Below are 17,090 nucleotides of genomic sequence, written 5' to 3'. Positions count from 1 at the left end.
CACCCTTTCTGTAAAAAAGTATTTCTTTAGATTACTGTTGAGCCTATCACCTCTTAATTTCATTTGAAGATGCATATTCTAAGAACCCTGCCTAAAATAGCTTTGCAATTCTATCATTCTCCATTCTGAAAATATAGAACCAAAAAGCTAAATATTTACAGTAGGCTCTGTTAATCGGCACCCACAGGGTTTGATAGATGCTGGATAAATGTGGTTTCTGGTTGCTTGAGAGTTACTATAAAAAATAGGCCTAACTAATACTATATCCCATACTATGCCATACCATAAACCAGGGGTGCCCAATAGGTCGATCGCGATCGACCGGTAGCTCGCCAAGGCAAAGTGAGTCGATCATCCAGAACTCACTTTGCCTTGGCGATCTATCGGGGCCGATCAATCTTCCTCTCCCCGACGTCAATTCTGCCGTCGGAGAGGAAGTTCGGGCTAGCCAATCGCTGCCTGGCTGGGCGGAACTTCCTCTCCGACGACAGAATTGACGTCGAGGAGAGGAAGATTCATCGGCCCAAAGCAGAGAGAGCATGGAGCGGCGGCGGCGGCTTTGGGGCCTGTTATCCATTGGTGGTGTTTGGGTCCTGTTCCCTGATGGCAGCGGCAGTGGCTTGGGGAAGGGCAGGGAGAAAGAAAGAAAGAAAGGGGGCAGGCAGGGAAACAGAAGGGAAGGAAAGAAGAGAAACAGAAAAAAGAAAGGGGGCCTGAAGAGAGAAAGAAAGAAAGGTCAGGGAGAGAAGAAGAAAAAGTTGGGGGAGGTAATGAGGTGTGGAGGAGAGGAAGCATACAGGCTGAAAGAAAGATTGGATGCACAGTCAGAAGAAGAAAGTGCAACCAGAGACTCATGAAATCACCAGACAAGGTAGGAAAAATGATTTTATTTTAAAATTTAGTGATCAAAATGTGTCTGAATTTATATCTGCTGTCTATATTTTACAATATGGTCCCCTTTTACTAAACCGCAATAGTGGTTTTTAGCGCAGGGAGCCTATGAGTGTCGAGAGCAATGCTGGGCATTCAGCGCAGCTCCCTGCACTAAAAAATGTTATTGTGGTTTAGTAAAAAGGGAGGGGGTGGGTATTTGTCTATTTTTGTATGGTTGTTACTGAGGTGACAGTGCATAGAGTCATCTGCTTTGACCTCTTTGAAAAAACCCCGGAATTCTATGCGTACAGTGTGCGTTGTGTTTTTTTTTTTAATTTTATTGTTGGTAGATCATTTTGACTTGGTCATTTTAAAAGTAGCTCGTGAGTCAAAAAAGTGTGGGCACCCCTGCCATAAACTATTCCAGACAAACTATTGAACAGGTAGTAAGCAAAGTGTGGGCGTACTCGGATGTGGTGTGCAAAGTTTACACTTAAATTTCCACCAGATTTTGATTTGCATTTTTATTTAAAGTATTACACTATTGGTTTTCTGGGTGCTCTGGTTCTGGTTAACAGAGAGTCTACTGTATCTGATAACATGATGTAATACAGTAGATATGCATATATGAACATGCACTGTATGTAGTAACTCAGCCAATATCAGACTGAATGACAGTATTAAGATAAGCAGCCCTGTCAGCTCAAAACTCAGCTTCCTCCCATCAGATCTTACAATAACACAAGCATTCATCTACAGCAGTGTCTCGCAAACTTTGCCAAGCCGTGACACACTAAATGTGTTGGCCGAAGCTTGAGGCATCCATCATGTCGATGTTCGTGCATGCGTGAAGGCCCTCCAACGGACCCTGAGCTGCTCAAAGGAAAGATCCAGGGAGTGGAGAGGCGCGCCGTGAGACACACATCCTGTAGGCAGTAAGCCAGCGCCTCTCCTCCTCCTTGGCATCTCGTGGCACACTTGGAATCTCGGGCAGCACACAGTTTACGATACACTGATCCACGACTGTATATGCCACCATCTTGCTGCAGACAGAATATTAGCAAGTGCTTTACTTGAACTACTCCTGACCTCCGTGATGTCACCACTGTGAATGTGGAGGCTTTTTGCCCCCTATCAGGCAAGCAGATAAAGATTAAATGGTCTATCCATTTACACCAAAAACTAAGTTCTGCAACACTTTGTATTCGCCCTGTGCTATCCTAAATTCAGACAGCATACTTTTTCTACCATGTGCTCACTACCTTTTCTGTAAAATATTTCCTTAGACTACTTCCAAGTCTACCCCCTTATTCAGAGCCTTCTTCAATCTGATCTGTCCCCATATGCTTTCTGATGAAGACTACCAACTCCATCCTAGCCATAGCTTTTTGAAGTAAAATCTTAAGAACTGCACAAAGAACTCCAAATGAGTGCAGGGACTTAAACACAAGCTCTTGAGCATTTTGCAATTCATGACCTGCCAGAGGGTCTAAGCCCACAGCTCCTGCAGCACATGATACATGGATGCTCCTCAGGTCCCCATTTAGTGCAACTTTTTGCATGATAAAAGGCTTCAAACCCCCTGAAAAAGATCCGATTAAGACCTGAAAATAAAGAGCAGAGGAAAAGACATCTTCTCAACTCACTTGTAAAAATTAAGTCTGAGGAGAGGAGGCGCTGCCCAGGGAGATGAGGCAGAGCCAAGAAAAATGATCAACTTCTTCTACAATTCAACTCACGAGTTGGGGCTGACAACCCACTCATAAGAAATTGTATGCTGTTTGCACAGGAATGCACTTTAAGTGAATTGTCAAACCATAAAAACTTGAGTGCTTACATTTGAGATTTCCTTTATCGCATAGGGGACACAGTATGTTCAGGAAAGGGGTGATCCATTTTTATTGGCATTATGTTTATTGTGATATACTGCTAGGGGTTAAAATTGTTCACAAAAACTATCTATAATGAATAAGGGCAGCCTTAACATATGCAGGTCAGTGAGTCTCAAACTTCATAAATATTTTAGAACAGGTTCTGCAAATCACAGAGCCTGCTAAAATACAGGAGAATTGGATGTAGAAAATAGTGACAGGTTGAAAGCCAGCACATATCGGCTTATCTTTGTGACTTTAGAAACATAACTGTGTATCTGGAGTACTGCGTCCAGTATTGGTCGCCGTACCTTAAGAAGGATATGGTGATACTCGAGAGGGTTCAGAGGAGAGCAACACGTCTTTCATACGCTGAGAGATTGGGAAAACTGGGACTCTTTTCCCTGGAGAAGAGAAGACTTAGAGGGGATATGATAGAGACTTACAAGATCATGAAGGACATAGAGAGAGTAGAGAGGGACAGATTCTTCAAACTTTCGAATAATAAAAGAACAAGAGGGCATTCAAAAAAGTTGAAAGGGGACAGATTCAAAACGAATGCTAGGAAGTTCTTCTTTACCCAACGTGTGGTGGATACCTGGAATGCGCTTCCAGAGAGCGTAATAGGGCAGAGTATGGTACTGGGGTTCAAGAAAGGATTGGACAATTTCCTGCTGGAAAAGGGGATAGAGGGGTATAGATAGAGGGTTACTGCACAGGTCCTGGACCTGTTGAGCCGCCGCGTGAGCGGACTGCTGGGCACGATGGACCTCAGGTCTGACCCAGCGGAGGCATTGCTTATGTTCTTATGTATCATCCTATGTTATCAGTGACTGTTTCCCTGACTAATTTGGCATTAAGAAGGTGGGGTGGGGAGGAACACTCTGCCCTGCAATAGCAAAAAGAAGCAAGTGCTTCAATATAGATAGGCACTAGTTCTTCTGGCCTTTGCAGGGCAGCGCTAGGGGATTAAGGAAGCAACCTCCCCTAATCCCTCCAATGGAGTGCTGCATTATAGCTATTTACAAATTCATAAATGTGCTTGGTAGCAGGTGTAACTCCCAATGTCGATCTTTTAGGGCAATGAGTTATTGCTGCCCAAAACAAACCCAGCATACACCCACTTGCCAATTGCACGCACTTGGGGGCCGGATTCCACAAACGGCGGCAGCGGCTGCTGATTGCATTAATCACGCAACGATGCCGTTTATAGAACTGCAGCTTCGTGAAAAGTTAGGTACCAGAAACATAGGCCAGGGTTTTAAAGACCTACATTTCCAGCAACAACCTTTCAAGTGAAGCGCAACTATGGAGGCACTTTATGCTTACTGCTACTTACGACGATAGCCACACCTATAGTGGCATTAGGCATCGCAAAGCGCCTCTGTAGCCATAAAGCACAGTTACTTACCGTAACAGGTGTTATCCAGGGACAGCAGGCAGATATTCCCACACATGGGTGACGTCACCGACGGAGCCCCGCAGCGGACAGCCTCGAAAGCATCTTGCTTGAAGATCTCGAGCTTTCGATTGCTGCATCGCGCATGCGCGCGTGCCTTCCCGCCCAAACTAGGGGGCGCATCTCCTGAGAGGATCCTCAGTTCAGATACCAAGCTAAGAAGCCAACCAGGGGAGGTGGGAGGGTTGTGGGAATATCTGCCTGCTGTCCCTGGATAACACCTGTTACGGTAAGTAACTGTGCTTTATCCCAGGACAAGCAGGCAGCATATTCCCACACATGGGTGACCTCCAAGCTAAATCAAAAGGGAGGAGGGAAGTTGGCAATTTAAGAAAAAAGATTCTGTAACACAGATTGGCCAAAATGGCCATCCCTCCTGGATAAAGTATCCAGACAATAATGAGAAGTAAAAGTGTGAACCGAGGACCAAGTGGCAGCTTTACAAATTTCCTCAATAGGAGTTGATCTGAGGAAAGCAACCGAAGCCGCCATAGCCCTGACTTTATGGCCCGTTACTCGACTCTGTAGAGGAAGACCAGCCTGAGCATAACAGAAAGAAATACACGCAGCCAACCAGTTGGAGATAGTACGCTTCGAAACGGGATGACCTAATCTATTTGGATCAAAAGAAATAAAAAGTTGAGGAGAACTTCTGTGAGGTTGAGTACGTTGAAGATAGAAAGCCAACGTACGTTTACAATCCAAAGTATGCAAAGCCGCCTCACCAGGGTGAGAATGTGGCTTAGGAAAAAATACGGGTAGAACAATAGATTGATTGATATGAAAATCAGACACTACCTTAGGTAAAAATTTGGGATGTGTACGGAGTACCACCTTGTCATGGTGAAAAACAGTAAAAGGTGGATCCGAAACCAAAGCTTGTAACTCACTAACTCGACGAGCTGAAGTGAGAGCAATCAAGAAAACAGTTTTCCAAGTAAGATATCGAAAATGAGCCAAGTCAATAGGTTCAAAAGGAGGTTTCATCAGTTGAGCCAAGACCACATTAAGATCCCATACCACAGGGGGAGGTTTGATCGGTGGATGGAGATTAAAAAGACCTTTCATAAAACGAGAAACTAGAGGATGTGCCGAGAGTGATTTCCCCTCTAAAGGCTGATGAAAAGCAGCAATTGCACTAAGATGAACTCTAATAGATGTGGATTGGAGACCCGACTGGGATAGATGAAGTAAATAATCCAAAACAGAAGCCAAAGAAGAAGAAGTTGGCTGAAGATTATGAGTGGAACACCAAGAAGAAAATCTGGTCCACTTTTGACTATAACATTGACGAGTGGACGGTTTTCTGGAAGCCAGAAAAACATCCTGAATAGACTGAGAAAATTCAGCAGAATCCATCAGGTGGAAAGGAACCATGCTGTCAAATGAAGAGACTGCAGGTTTGGATGAAGTAAGGATCCCTGACTCTGAGTGAGCAGAGAAGGAAAAACTGGCAGAAGAAGAGGTTCCTTGATGCTGAGTTGCAGAAGAAGAGAGAACCAATGTTGTCGGGGCCACCGAGGAGCTATGAGAATCATTGTGGCATGATCCGACTTCAACTTGACAAGAGTTTTGAGAATCAGAGGAAAAGGAGGAAAGGCGTAAAGGAACTGATTCCTCCAGTCTAGTAGAAACGCATCCGCCTCGAGACGAAGAGGGGAGAAGATGCGGGAACAAAACAGAGGAAGTTTGAAGTTGTTGGGTGACGCAAAAAGATCCACCCGAGGAGTCCCCCATCGGTTGAATACTTGACGAAGTGTGGGGGAGTTGATCGTCCATTCGTGAGGTTGAAGCAGACGACTCAATTTGTCTGCAAGGCAATTCTGAATACCCTGAATATAAACGGCTCGAAGAAAGATGTTGTGTGAAATCGCCCAATGCCACAACTTCAGAGCTTCCTGACACAGAGGATGGGAACCCGTTCCCCCCTGTTTGTTGACATAATACATTGCTACTTGATTGTCCGTCCGAACAAGGACTACTTGGTCGTGAAGGATGTGAAGAAAAGCTTTGAGAGCCAGAAATATCGCTCTGAGTTCCAACAGATTGATATGACATCGACGATCTGTGGCCGTCCATAATCCTTGCGTACGGAGACCATCTACGTGGGCTCCCCATGCGTACTCGGACGAATCTGTTGTGAGAACTTTCTGATGAGGAAGATGGTGAAACAGCAAACCTCTGGAAAGATTTGAAGAGAGCATCCACCAGCGGAGAGACTTCTTTAAAGAAGGCGTCACCGTTATATGGCGAGAAGGTGGATCTAGAGCTTGCTGCCATTGGGATGCTAGAGTCCACTGAGGGATGCGAAGATGTAGTCTTGCTAAAGGAGTCACATGTACTGTAGATGCCATGTGACCGAGAAGGACCATCATTTGACGCGCTCTGATAGTTGATAGGGAAGTTACATGATGACAAAGGTTTAAGAGAGTATTTTGTCGATTGAGAGGAAGAAAAGCTCTCATGCGGATGGAATCCAACACCGCCCCAATAAATTGAATCGATTGAGTTGGAACTAACTGAGATTTTGGGAAGTTGATATGAAACCCCAGACTTTGAAGAAAAGAAATAGTCTGAAGGGTCGCTTGCGTAACCCCTGAAAGAGAAGGGGCTTTTATAAGCCAATCGTCGAGGTAAGGAAAAACTTGCAATCCCTGGGCTCGAAGAGCCGCGGCTACCACAACCAGACACTTGGTGAAGACCCGAGGAGAGGTTGCTAGGCCAAATGGAAGAACCTTGTATTGAAGGTGAAGGTTCCCCACCTTGAACCTGAGATATTTGCGAAAATTTGGATGAATAGGAATGTGAGTATAAGCCTCTTTGAGATCCAGTGAGCACATCCAATCCCCTTGATCCATGAGGGAGTACAGGATCGGGAGAGAAAGCATGCAAAATTTTTCTTTGACTAGAAATTTGTTGAGAGCTCGTAGATCCAGAATGGGTCGCAAATCCCCCGTCTTCTTTGGAACCAGGAAATATCTGGAATAAAACCCCTGGTTGCGTTCGTGAGGAGGAATTTCCTCCACTGCTCGAAGGTGAAGAAGAGCTCGAGCCTCCCGAAGAAGAAGAGGGAGTTGCGAGGAACTGGAAAGACACTCTCTTGGAGGGTGATCTGGAGGCACCTGAAGCAGGCGCAGAGAGTATCCCTCTCGGATGATCGTAAGGACCCAAAGGTCCGATGTAATGGTTTCCCAGACAGATGAAAAAAGGGAAAGACGACCTCCGATTGGTAGGGAGGAATTTGGATGTAAAGAGGTTGGAATGCTCATCACTGGACCGTCAAAAAGACGGAGCTGTTTTGGTTGGAGCAGGTGTCTGAGGCTTTTGAGGACGTTGTTGTTGTGGCCGTCTAGGTGGAGGCCTAGAAAAAGCCGGTGTAGACTTCATGGGGTAACGACGAGCTGGAGGTCTGTAAGCTCTAGTCAGAGAAGGTTTTGGTTTCGGACGAATCAGAGAGGCGAAGGAACGCTCATGCTCAGAAAGCCTTTTAGTAGCTGCTTCAATAGAGTCATCAAAGAGCTCAGAACCTTGACACGGCAGGTTTGCTAAACGATCTTGTAAGTTGGGATCCATATCTACAATCCTGAGCCATGCAAGACGTCTCATAGCCACTGCAAATGCCGAGACTCTGGAGGATAGCTCAAAAGCATCATAAGATGCTTGCAACATGAATAGACGTAACTGAGACAGAGATTGAATAATGTTTTTATATTCAGAAAGGCGTTCTTTGGGCCAGTCTGGGCAAAAAGATGACAACTGCTTCAAAAAATGATTAAAATATGAAGTAAAGACATAGTTATAATTCAAAATTCTATTTGTCATCATAGAATTTTGATAAAGTCTGCGCCCAAACTTGTCCATAGTACGCCCTTCGCGTCCTGGTGGAACTGTTGCAGACACCTTAGATGGGTGAGCCTTCTTCAGGGAAGATTCCACCACTAGGGATTGATGAGAAAGTTGGGATTTCTCAAACCCTTTACATGGAACAGTACGATACCTAGACTCCAGCTTCGATGGAATAGCTGTCACAGAATAAGGAGTCTCCATGTTACGTAGAAACGTCTGCTTCAGCACCGGTGTCATGGGTAGACGTAAAGTCTCCTTAGGAGGATGAGAAAGTTCCATATCCGCAAGGTATTCAGGCGTGTATTTTGAATCAGAATGTAAATCAATATTAAGAGCCTGTCCCATGTCGAAGACAAATTTAGCAAAAGAAGCAGACTTCGAGGTCGAGGCTTCCTCAGGAGAAAGAGAACGAGAACGATGTGTCACTGAAAAAGATGGAGAAGCCTCGCGTGAATACTGAGATAGAGGCTCAGATTCAAGATGTAAAGTGATGGAAGATGTTCCACTGCCTGTCAGAGGAGGAGTGGCTGAATGTTTCCGCTTAAGGCTCCGAGTCGGAGAAGTGCGCGGAGTACGAGGTTTAGTAAGAGGAGATTTTTCTCGAGACAAATGCCTCGAAGGTGGTGTCCTCGACCTCGAATGCCTCGACGATATTGAAGAGGCAATGGTAGTATGAGCTTTAGAAGTAATATCAGAATGCTTCGAGCTCTTTGTAGAGGTAAGCTTCGAAGATCGAGACCTGTGCTTTGATCGAGGCAATGCTTGTTTAGCTCCATGTTCAGACGAGGAGTCTGACGAGGAAACCCTGGATCGAGACCTGCGACGAGGAGATCGCCGAGAGGGTGCCGATTTATGCTCAGGCTGGTGTTGCGCAGACAGAGTCGAGACCGGTACCAACTGAGCCACTATTGAGGAAATTTGCGTAGTCAGAATTGACTTCAGCATATCCTCAAACATGGGGACGGAGACCAAAGGACTCGGAGTCACAGGAGGTCTCGTGCGTTCCAAGGAGGGCGACCTCGATCGAGAGTATTCCCTGGACTTGGAAGCACGTTTTGAAGGTCTGGAAGACGGAGTCAACCCTGGGGCCCCAGGCTGAATGGAGGTAGACTCTGTCGGCTTCTTAGAGATGGTACCTGAAAAGGAAGCAGGAGACTTACCCCCCAATCCAGGCTTCGAGGACATCGTCGAGGCCTTCGAGGCCGAGGACCCGGAGGTCTTCGAGGCCGAGGCCTGTCGAGGAGGCGAGGTCGAGGTTTTAGTACTCGAGGTTGGACCCGGAGTCGAGGATTTTACAGATGCCTCGACCGAGGCCACAGCTTTTTCAGGCTCCATACGAGGAAAAAGCTCCAAAAATCTGTCGCAGCGGCGTTTAAAAGCACGAGGTTGAAGAGTGAGGCAGCGAATACAATCTTCGGGGCGATGAGTCGACCCAAGACAGATCATACACCGACTATGTGGATCAGTGATGGAAATAGTTCTACCACACTGATAACACCTTTTAAACCCGGTAACAGGCCGGGACATAGATAGGACAAAGTCCGTGTCGAGAACGGAGAAGAGAGGCCTAGGCCTCAATCTTCTAACCCGACGCTAAAGAAAAACAAAAAGATGTATCTTTTTTTTTTTTTTTTTTTTTTACAGAAATAAAATATAAGAAATAGAATTACGAACACAGCGACCGAAAACAATAAAAAGTACTCAGCCGCGGTGAAGAGAAGGCACAACGCTACGGGAACCAAGTCGACAAGTCTTCTCGGCTCCGCGGAAAACGTTGAACTGAGGATCCTCTCAGGAGATGCGCCCCCTAGTTTGGGCGGGAAGGCACGCGCGCATGCGCGATGCAGCAATCGAAAGCTCGAGATCTTCAAGCAAGATGCTTTCGAGGCTGTCCGCTGCGGGGCTCCGTCGGTGACGTCACCCATGTGTGGGAATATGCTGCCTGCTTGTCCTGGGATAATGAAGGTGCCATTTTTCTAGGTGCTTACATTTCTTTTTTTTAATACAATTTTAATCATGTTTAAACAGCTTTTTCCATTTAAGTTAGGCACCGGTAGGGCGCTATTTATAGAATATTTATGCAAGGCAAAATTTGAATAGGGCATGTAAAATGAAGGCCTTAGTAAATAGCTGGCACTGGCAAACCAATTCTAAAAACTAACAGTTTTCTTAGTCCTAAATTAAGCAAAGTGAGATTTATATCCCAGAAACTAAATTCATTACCTTGACTGTCAAAATCCTTCAAGAAAGCAGTCAGCTTTTCATTTTTCATAGCTGTGTTTTTCTGTCTTCCATTAGTAGTCTTCTTTGCGGGTGCCATGGTGCAAACGTAATCGCTAAATTGAAGGCAATAAAAACATGAAATTTAGCACTATTTCTTCGTGAAGAACTTCCAGTTCGGAAAAATTCTTTATATTTCTGCAGCTTTGTTCTTTCTGCCGCTCATGTTTAAACGTAGTGCAAAGCATAGATGTGCTTGAGAGACAGACAGAATTTTTATTTAGTTTTAAAATTTCTCTCTCGCTTACATCCAAGCGGGTAACAAATGATACATACATAAAAAGAGAAACTCTACAAATTCATCAAAACATCAGCAACAAAATCAAAAGTCATCATTTACTATTCAATTCACAAGGGATTGCTCTGTCATGTACTCAGGGCTGTGGAGTCGAGGAGTCGGAGGAAATTTCGGGTACCTGGAGTCGGAGTCAGAAGTACAAAAAACTGAGGAGTTGGAGTCGGAACATTTATCTACCGAATCCATTTTTGAACTTGGCATACCAATCATGAGCGATTCTTTCAGCTATAGCACCCACTATATACACAGCACAAATGTTGCGAGCAGCTACTGCGGCCTTAGAACCTTGATTAAAAGCAAAAAGAAGGTGGTGTCGAAATTTCTCATTTCTCTCAACTTGACATTCCATTTTAATGATCTGAAAATTAACCAGTGCTGTGGAGTTGGAGTCGAGGAGTCGGAGTCGGAAGAAATTTCGGGTACCTGGAGTCAGAGTCTGATGTACAAAAAACTGAGGAGTCGGAGTCGGAACATTTATCTACCGACTCCACAGCCCTGTATGTACTAGTTTAAAACAATCGGGTAACGAAAGCTCTCACAAATAGCAAGACCTCCATATCCTTTTTCAGTATTTGTATCATTTGGCAGGAGGCAAGGAAAAGACTACCATAAATTAAGTAGGTTGGAGTAATGATTGACAATTGGGAAATAAGCAATTTTTAGCTTCACCGGATTTAAAGTAAGAATGATAAAGCCCAAGGCGCAACACAAAAAGATTAGGACAATAGTCCCTTAAACCTGTCCCTGGGTTTTCAGGATATCTTGTTTGTTAATTTTGTGGAGTTTTTAAGGGTCAACCTCTTGTTTGTTTTTCAGGATATCTGCAATGAATATTCATGAGACAGATTTGCATGCACTACTGCTGATCTCTCTCACGAATATCCTGAAAACCTAACCTGCTGGGGGTTCCCCAGGACATGTTTGGGAACCACTGGATTATAGAAAAACTAAACATTAATCCAGTTGTTCAGACCAGCTACAATCCCTGCATTTTACACAGCTCCAGCAGTAACATTTTTAAAAGTATTTCGTTAAATTCAGATTTTTATTTTGTAGCCTGAAAGAAAGTGTTATATGCCCTTGATGAAAACCAGAGAAAATGAGAAAGGAAGTTGAATGTCTTATCACCAATAATATCTCAAATTTTAATAAATAAAAGTTTGTAATTAAAGATGATCTTACATATATCTCTCATTTCACGCAAAATTGACAAATGACACTTGCTTTCAGGTGACAATTTGTTCTTGCAGGAGACACTATATAATAGATGACAGCTTCCCTAACTTTGAGACCCCATCATTAAATTCAAGAAAAATCAAGGTTCCATAATGATTTTTGGATCAAGTAAACATGATTGATATGTATTGTACAATTCCCTTTACTGTTGCATTCTGTTTTGAAGTTTTATTTAAAAAAAAAAAACCCAGAAGGTATTCAAGCATGATGAAAACAAAAATTAACAAATTCAGGAAACTTCTATAGAATGCCAATATGGACAATAACAAACTGATGTAAAATATTCATGTATGTCTAACAATTATACTAAGTTTCACTACAGACTTTGTTTTCTACCATGTGTTACAATTTTTTATAATCTTATCTTGTTAAGGTGAACCCAAGAAATGGTCTCAGTGGGCAACAATAGCACAGGGCTTTGTCACCCATCAAGATTAGGGGTGGACAGCAGCCATGAGGTTGGGGGGAACCTCTGGGGAAGGGGATTGGTCAGCGGCAATTCCCACCGTAGCAGTTTAAAGTGATTGGAGGGGGGTGCAGTCGTGATGGTTTCTGGCGGAGGGGGTAACAAAATCCGGGACCTTGAAGGATTCAGAGCTTACCTGATCCTTGGAGGCGGTTTTTCCCATCCACTCACCGTTTTTGGAGGTCAGAGGTGGCCGGTCATGTGGTAGCTGGGACCATCCGGGATGAGCGGCAGGCCAGCTGGAAGCTGTGCCCTGGAAAATGGGGCATGATAGTACATGCCACCTCCCAGACTCTTGCTGACATGGCAGGGTCGGGGGCTATAAATGTTATGAGGTTAATTTTGGTAGCTCGGGATCTGTTCTGTTTACAGTTTGTTTAACTTGTTATGGTTGCCAATAAACAAGAGCTGTGGCTATTTACCCAAGCAGAGAGTTTTGTGTTGTAATTATTTTATAACCATGTTAAAGCGAGAACGTATGCAAGTAGCAAGTGAGGTGAAGGGGGAGGGGCAACGGGTAACAACTGGGTCTGTTCAGATCCTGCTGTTAAGTGCCGGGGTTACTGCATGCTTAGAAGTATCAATTGCACAAAAGATCAGCACTACTGGTGTGGAAATCATAACCGAATTTCATGTGTGGGCAACTCAGAGGTAGTATTACAAAAACACCCCTCCCCATCAAATCTGGTGAAATTTTCTTACAGTTGTGTTGCAGCCTTTGATTCTTAAAAAGCTTGACTTTAATATAGCACCTACTATATCATATCACCAAGCTGTATACACAAAAGCTCAGGAAAACATCATCATTCACTGGAAACCAATGTAAACAGTAGCACTGCGGTACCTTTTGAGGAATCATGACCCAGACAAATCCCAATGGACACAATTCTATTAGCCACTTTTATGAAGATATTTAGCCAAGGCATTATACTGCAGGTGTAGCTTACAATTTTGTTAACAGCATAGCAAAATCGAACCATTAATACAATCAATGAGGTTAACTAAACTTCAAGACAAGCAAACTGAATCCTAATAATAGAAATAGCATGATTCAATGTCTACAGTGTCTATCTATTAATTTAAGGGTGATTATTTTTATTATTGTAGAAATTTGATTAAGCGGTATAAATTTTTTTTAATAAACTTGAAACTTGATTAGTCAGAGATATACTATATATACACACACACACATTACAACAACACTGTGAAACAAATCATATTACAGAAATATAACAGTCAACAGTGTACAAATGATATATCATAATAGGAGGAACATTCATATAACAGATAAGACAAACATCAGCACAATACAAATGGCAGAGTTTAATAGGCACAAAGAACATTACACAGATATGAAGCTCAAGATGTCAGTGCAATACAATGAAACCTCTTAAGCAGTCAAGGGGGCAAGTAAAGTTGAGACCTATTGACAAACAGAAAAATGGGTAGGAGAAAGTTGCTAGGCTAAATAAATGGGGGCTAAAACGAAGACAAATTACATCTGTGAAGAACTGATTTCCTGGGACAATCCTATAAAAAGCTGATGTAAAAAAGCAGCTTTTACTGACAGAAGCATCAGTTTGAAGTGACTATTCTGCATTATGCATGGAGAAACAGAAGATCCCCAAACATCAACAAATGCAATCAGTGGCCAAAAAAAATGTGGCAGAAAGATTCAGAAATTATCTTATTGTAAGCCTTTGGTTGAACAGTCAGGTGATGTCTTTGAACTATGATAAGATGCTCCACAGATTTTTAAGGGTGTCAGGTGATGATTTGGTAAGATAGTGAAGCTTGTTATTTATTTTAAAATGTATTGCTCATCTAAAACCTCTAGGCGAGTTACAACATAACATATATAAAACCAATCTCCATATACATGACAAACATTTCATACCCTTTATTAACATAATTCTAACCTTTATGGTTTGACAAAATGTTCAAATAACTAAAGTCTGCGCAAACAATTGCTGCAGAGGCTTAGCGTGCCTGGCATCCAATTCCATAATTTTGCGGCAGCCACTGAGAAAGCCGACTAACTTATGGTCACATAATGTGCAGTATCTATCATCAATAACATAGGAGTTTCAATCTTAATTTTCTCCCAGATGGCATGTGATTACAATGTGAGGCATTTTAATTCTTAGAGGGAAGTTAATGTTTTTGTAAACCACCTCAACATTGGTACCACTGGACCGATTGAAAGTCAAGTGGATCCAGGTTTACAGTTACCATATAACTCCAGAAAAAGAAGGCCAGATCGAGACATCTGGGTTTTTCTTCCATCGAAAGTAATGAAAATAAAACCCAGATGTCTCAATCTATCTTCCTTTTTCTGGAACCATATAGTAATCCCTCAATTTACCCCATTGCATAGAGCAGGGATCTCAAAGTCCCTCCTTGAGGGCAGCAATCCAGTCGGGTTTTCAGGATTTCCCCAATGAATATGCATTGAAAGCAGTGCATGCACACAGATCTCATGCATATTCATTGGGGAAATCCTGAAAACCCGACTGGATTGCGGCCCTCAAGGACGGACTTTGAGACCCCTGGCGTAGAGAGAACTTATGGGTAAAGAATGACATGGGAACAAATTTGTCCCCATCCTTGCAACCTCTGACCTCATTTGCGCAAGTCTCCAAAATCACGCGTTCGAAGCTTGTGCAGATGAAGATGAAGCTTGCAGGGACAGGGACCGAACTCAAGGGAACGGTGATGGAGGCCGATCCCCCGGGGCTGGGGACAAGCTGTCCCCCATGTCATTCTCTATTCGTTTCCACATTGCATTCCCTAAGAAAAGCTGGCACCCTTGCTCCAAGCTCATCTTGGGCATCATGGCAATGTTTCTCAACTCAGCCCTCTTGAAAGTCAGGTTTTCAGGATCGCCACAATGAATATGCATGAAAGAAATTTGCATATAGCGGAGGTAGCGTATGCAAATCACATTTCTGCATATTTATTGTGGATATCCTGAAAACCTGAGTTGCCGAGTTGAGAAACAGTGCATTGTGGGCCTGGTAGCACTGATTTGAATCAGGGACTACAACTCCCACAGTGCCACGGGGCGCCTGGAGCTGGGTAACAGTGACACTTCTGAACGCCAACAGCAGCCGACCTCGGGCCCTTTCGGAGGCCTGGAGCCATCAGCCGAGCTCTGGATTCGGCCGAGGAGCCTCCCGGCGGCGCGAAAGGGCCCGAAGGTGGGGGTCCGGGGCTCCTCCATTAAACCTCCCCCCCCCGACCCGCTCTTACCTCGCTTTGACGCCGGGAAAGGCCGCAGCAACCGCCCACACGGCTCCGGCGACAGATTTCAAACCTAAACCGCCAGCCCACGGCCACAGCCAATGGCTGAAGACGGAGGCCGCGCGCGCCGGCGCTGCCCAATGGGAGGGTGTCGCCACTCTCTACCGCCAAATAGGAAAGGACCAGCAATTCGTCGTGGCCAATGAGAACGGCCGCTGACTCCCTTCCCGCCCCGATGTTTTGGGGCAACGCACTGTCACTCTCAGATGTCCGGGTTTTAAAAAAAAAAAAAAAATCAAATTAGCATTCGTTTATTCCATGGGGGGCTCCGAAAGCCACGGAAACAACCGCGTACTTCTTGGCCGAGCGGCGCAGCTCATTAGCATGCGGGAGCCCGCCCTCCGCCTCGGCTTCCGGCCCTCGATGACTTCCGGCAGCGGTTTCCAGGGCAACGGTAAACAAGCGCCTCTCCGCAAGGGAGACGGAGCCGCTCGTCCCGGCAGCCATGATCCCGCCGGCAGACTCCCTGCTCAAGTATGACAACCCCTTGCTCATCAGCCGCAACACGGACAGGAAGTCCCCCAAGGTGAGGAGGGCCGACGACAGGACGCGGGCCCCGCCGGGAAGAAGGAGCGCAGGGGCCGAAGCCGGCTTGCCGCACTTCAAGCCCCTCGCCCAGTGCATTGTGGGGGTTGTAGTCCTGGGGCCCGCACAAGGCTGAAATCAATAATATTCTGTAGAACTGTCATTTTCTACATCGCATAGCATATAGAACAAGGATCAACAAAACCCCGGTCTCCCCTCCCCCTCACAAATGACTACAGAATCATGCCACATGGCAGGAATAGTGTTAAGGGACTGCAACTAGCTGGAACCTAAGAACAGGACCGGGCAGAGCTATGGATTCTTGCCCAGAAATAGCTAAGAAGAAGAAAAAACCAGATTGGGCAGACTGGATGGACCATTCGGTTCTTTATCTGCCGTCATCTACTATGTAGCTGCCTCTTGGCTAGAGAGAGCCCTATGCCTGCTTGAAGCTGAAGAAGGCACAGCCTGATAGTGGGCTTTATGGTCCCCAGCTATATCTTAACATCAGCTCTGGCAGGATACACATTTCAAATCTGTTATATTCTAATCACAAAAGAGAAAATAATTATTTTTCTACCTTCCGTTGTCTAGCCCCCTTTTCCAAAGACGAACCTTAATTGTCTTCTCCCTGTAACTGAGTAAAACCCTCTATGACCTGGTATCCCCTCCTCCTTGAAACATCCGGGTTTTACTTCCTTTACGTTCAGTGGAAATAAAACCCGGATATCTCAATCCGTCCTCCTTTTTCTGGAGCCATATGGTAACCTATATCCGACCCACTTGCAAATCTGTCCTAATCTATCTAGACAGCCTCCTGTAACAATGTATCCACAATGTGATGTAACTATTTCCCGTGGCAACAATGTATCCTTCCTCTACAATGTGATGTAACTATTTCCCCATGTCATTGCATGGGCCTCTTATCTTGTA

General features: G+C 44.6%; 2 protein-coding genes across 2 annotated transcripts in view; one reads left to right on the top strand and one right to left on the bottom strand.

Annotated features, from left to right (window-relative positions):
* The window catches only part of CDCA8 (cell division cycle associated 8), a 35,322-nt gene extending 19,458 nt beyond the window's left edge, over window positions 1-15,864 (bottom strand). The window contains exons 1-2 of the mRNA XM_033954963.1: window positions 15,582-15,864; window positions 10,273-10,385 (exon numbers count right to left, since the gene is read on the bottom strand). Coding sequence (XP_033810854.1) covers window positions 10,273-10,369 — 97 coding nt within the window. The 5' untranslated portion in view covers window positions 10,370-10,385; window positions 15,582-15,864. The remainder of the gene's footprint in view (window positions 1-10,272; window positions 10,386-15,581) is intronic.
* A 138-nt stretch (window positions 15,865-16,002) lies between these two features.
* The window catches only part of DNALI1 (dynein axonemal light intermediate chain 1), a 36,716-nt gene continuing 35,628 nt past the window's right edge, over window positions 16,003-17,090 (top strand). Inside the window, exon 1 of the mRNA XM_033954964.1 lies at window positions 16,003-16,158. Coding sequence (XP_033810855.1) covers window positions 16,078-16,158 — 81 coding nt within the window. The 5' untranslated portion in view covers window positions 16,003-16,077. The remainder of the gene's footprint in view (window positions 16,159-17,090) is intronic.

The sequence above is a fragment of the Geotrypetes seraphini genome, chromosome 8 (genome assembly GCF_902459505.1).
Source record: "Geotrypetes seraphini chromosome 8, aGeoSer1.1, whole genome shotgun sequence".
Lineage (NCBI taxonomy): Eukaryota > Metazoa > Chordata > Amphibia > Gymnophiona > Dermophiidae > Geotrypetes > Geotrypetes seraphini.
The sequence above is the reverse complement of the archived record's forward strand: the minus strand, read 5'-3'. Positions and strand labels throughout refer to the sequence as shown.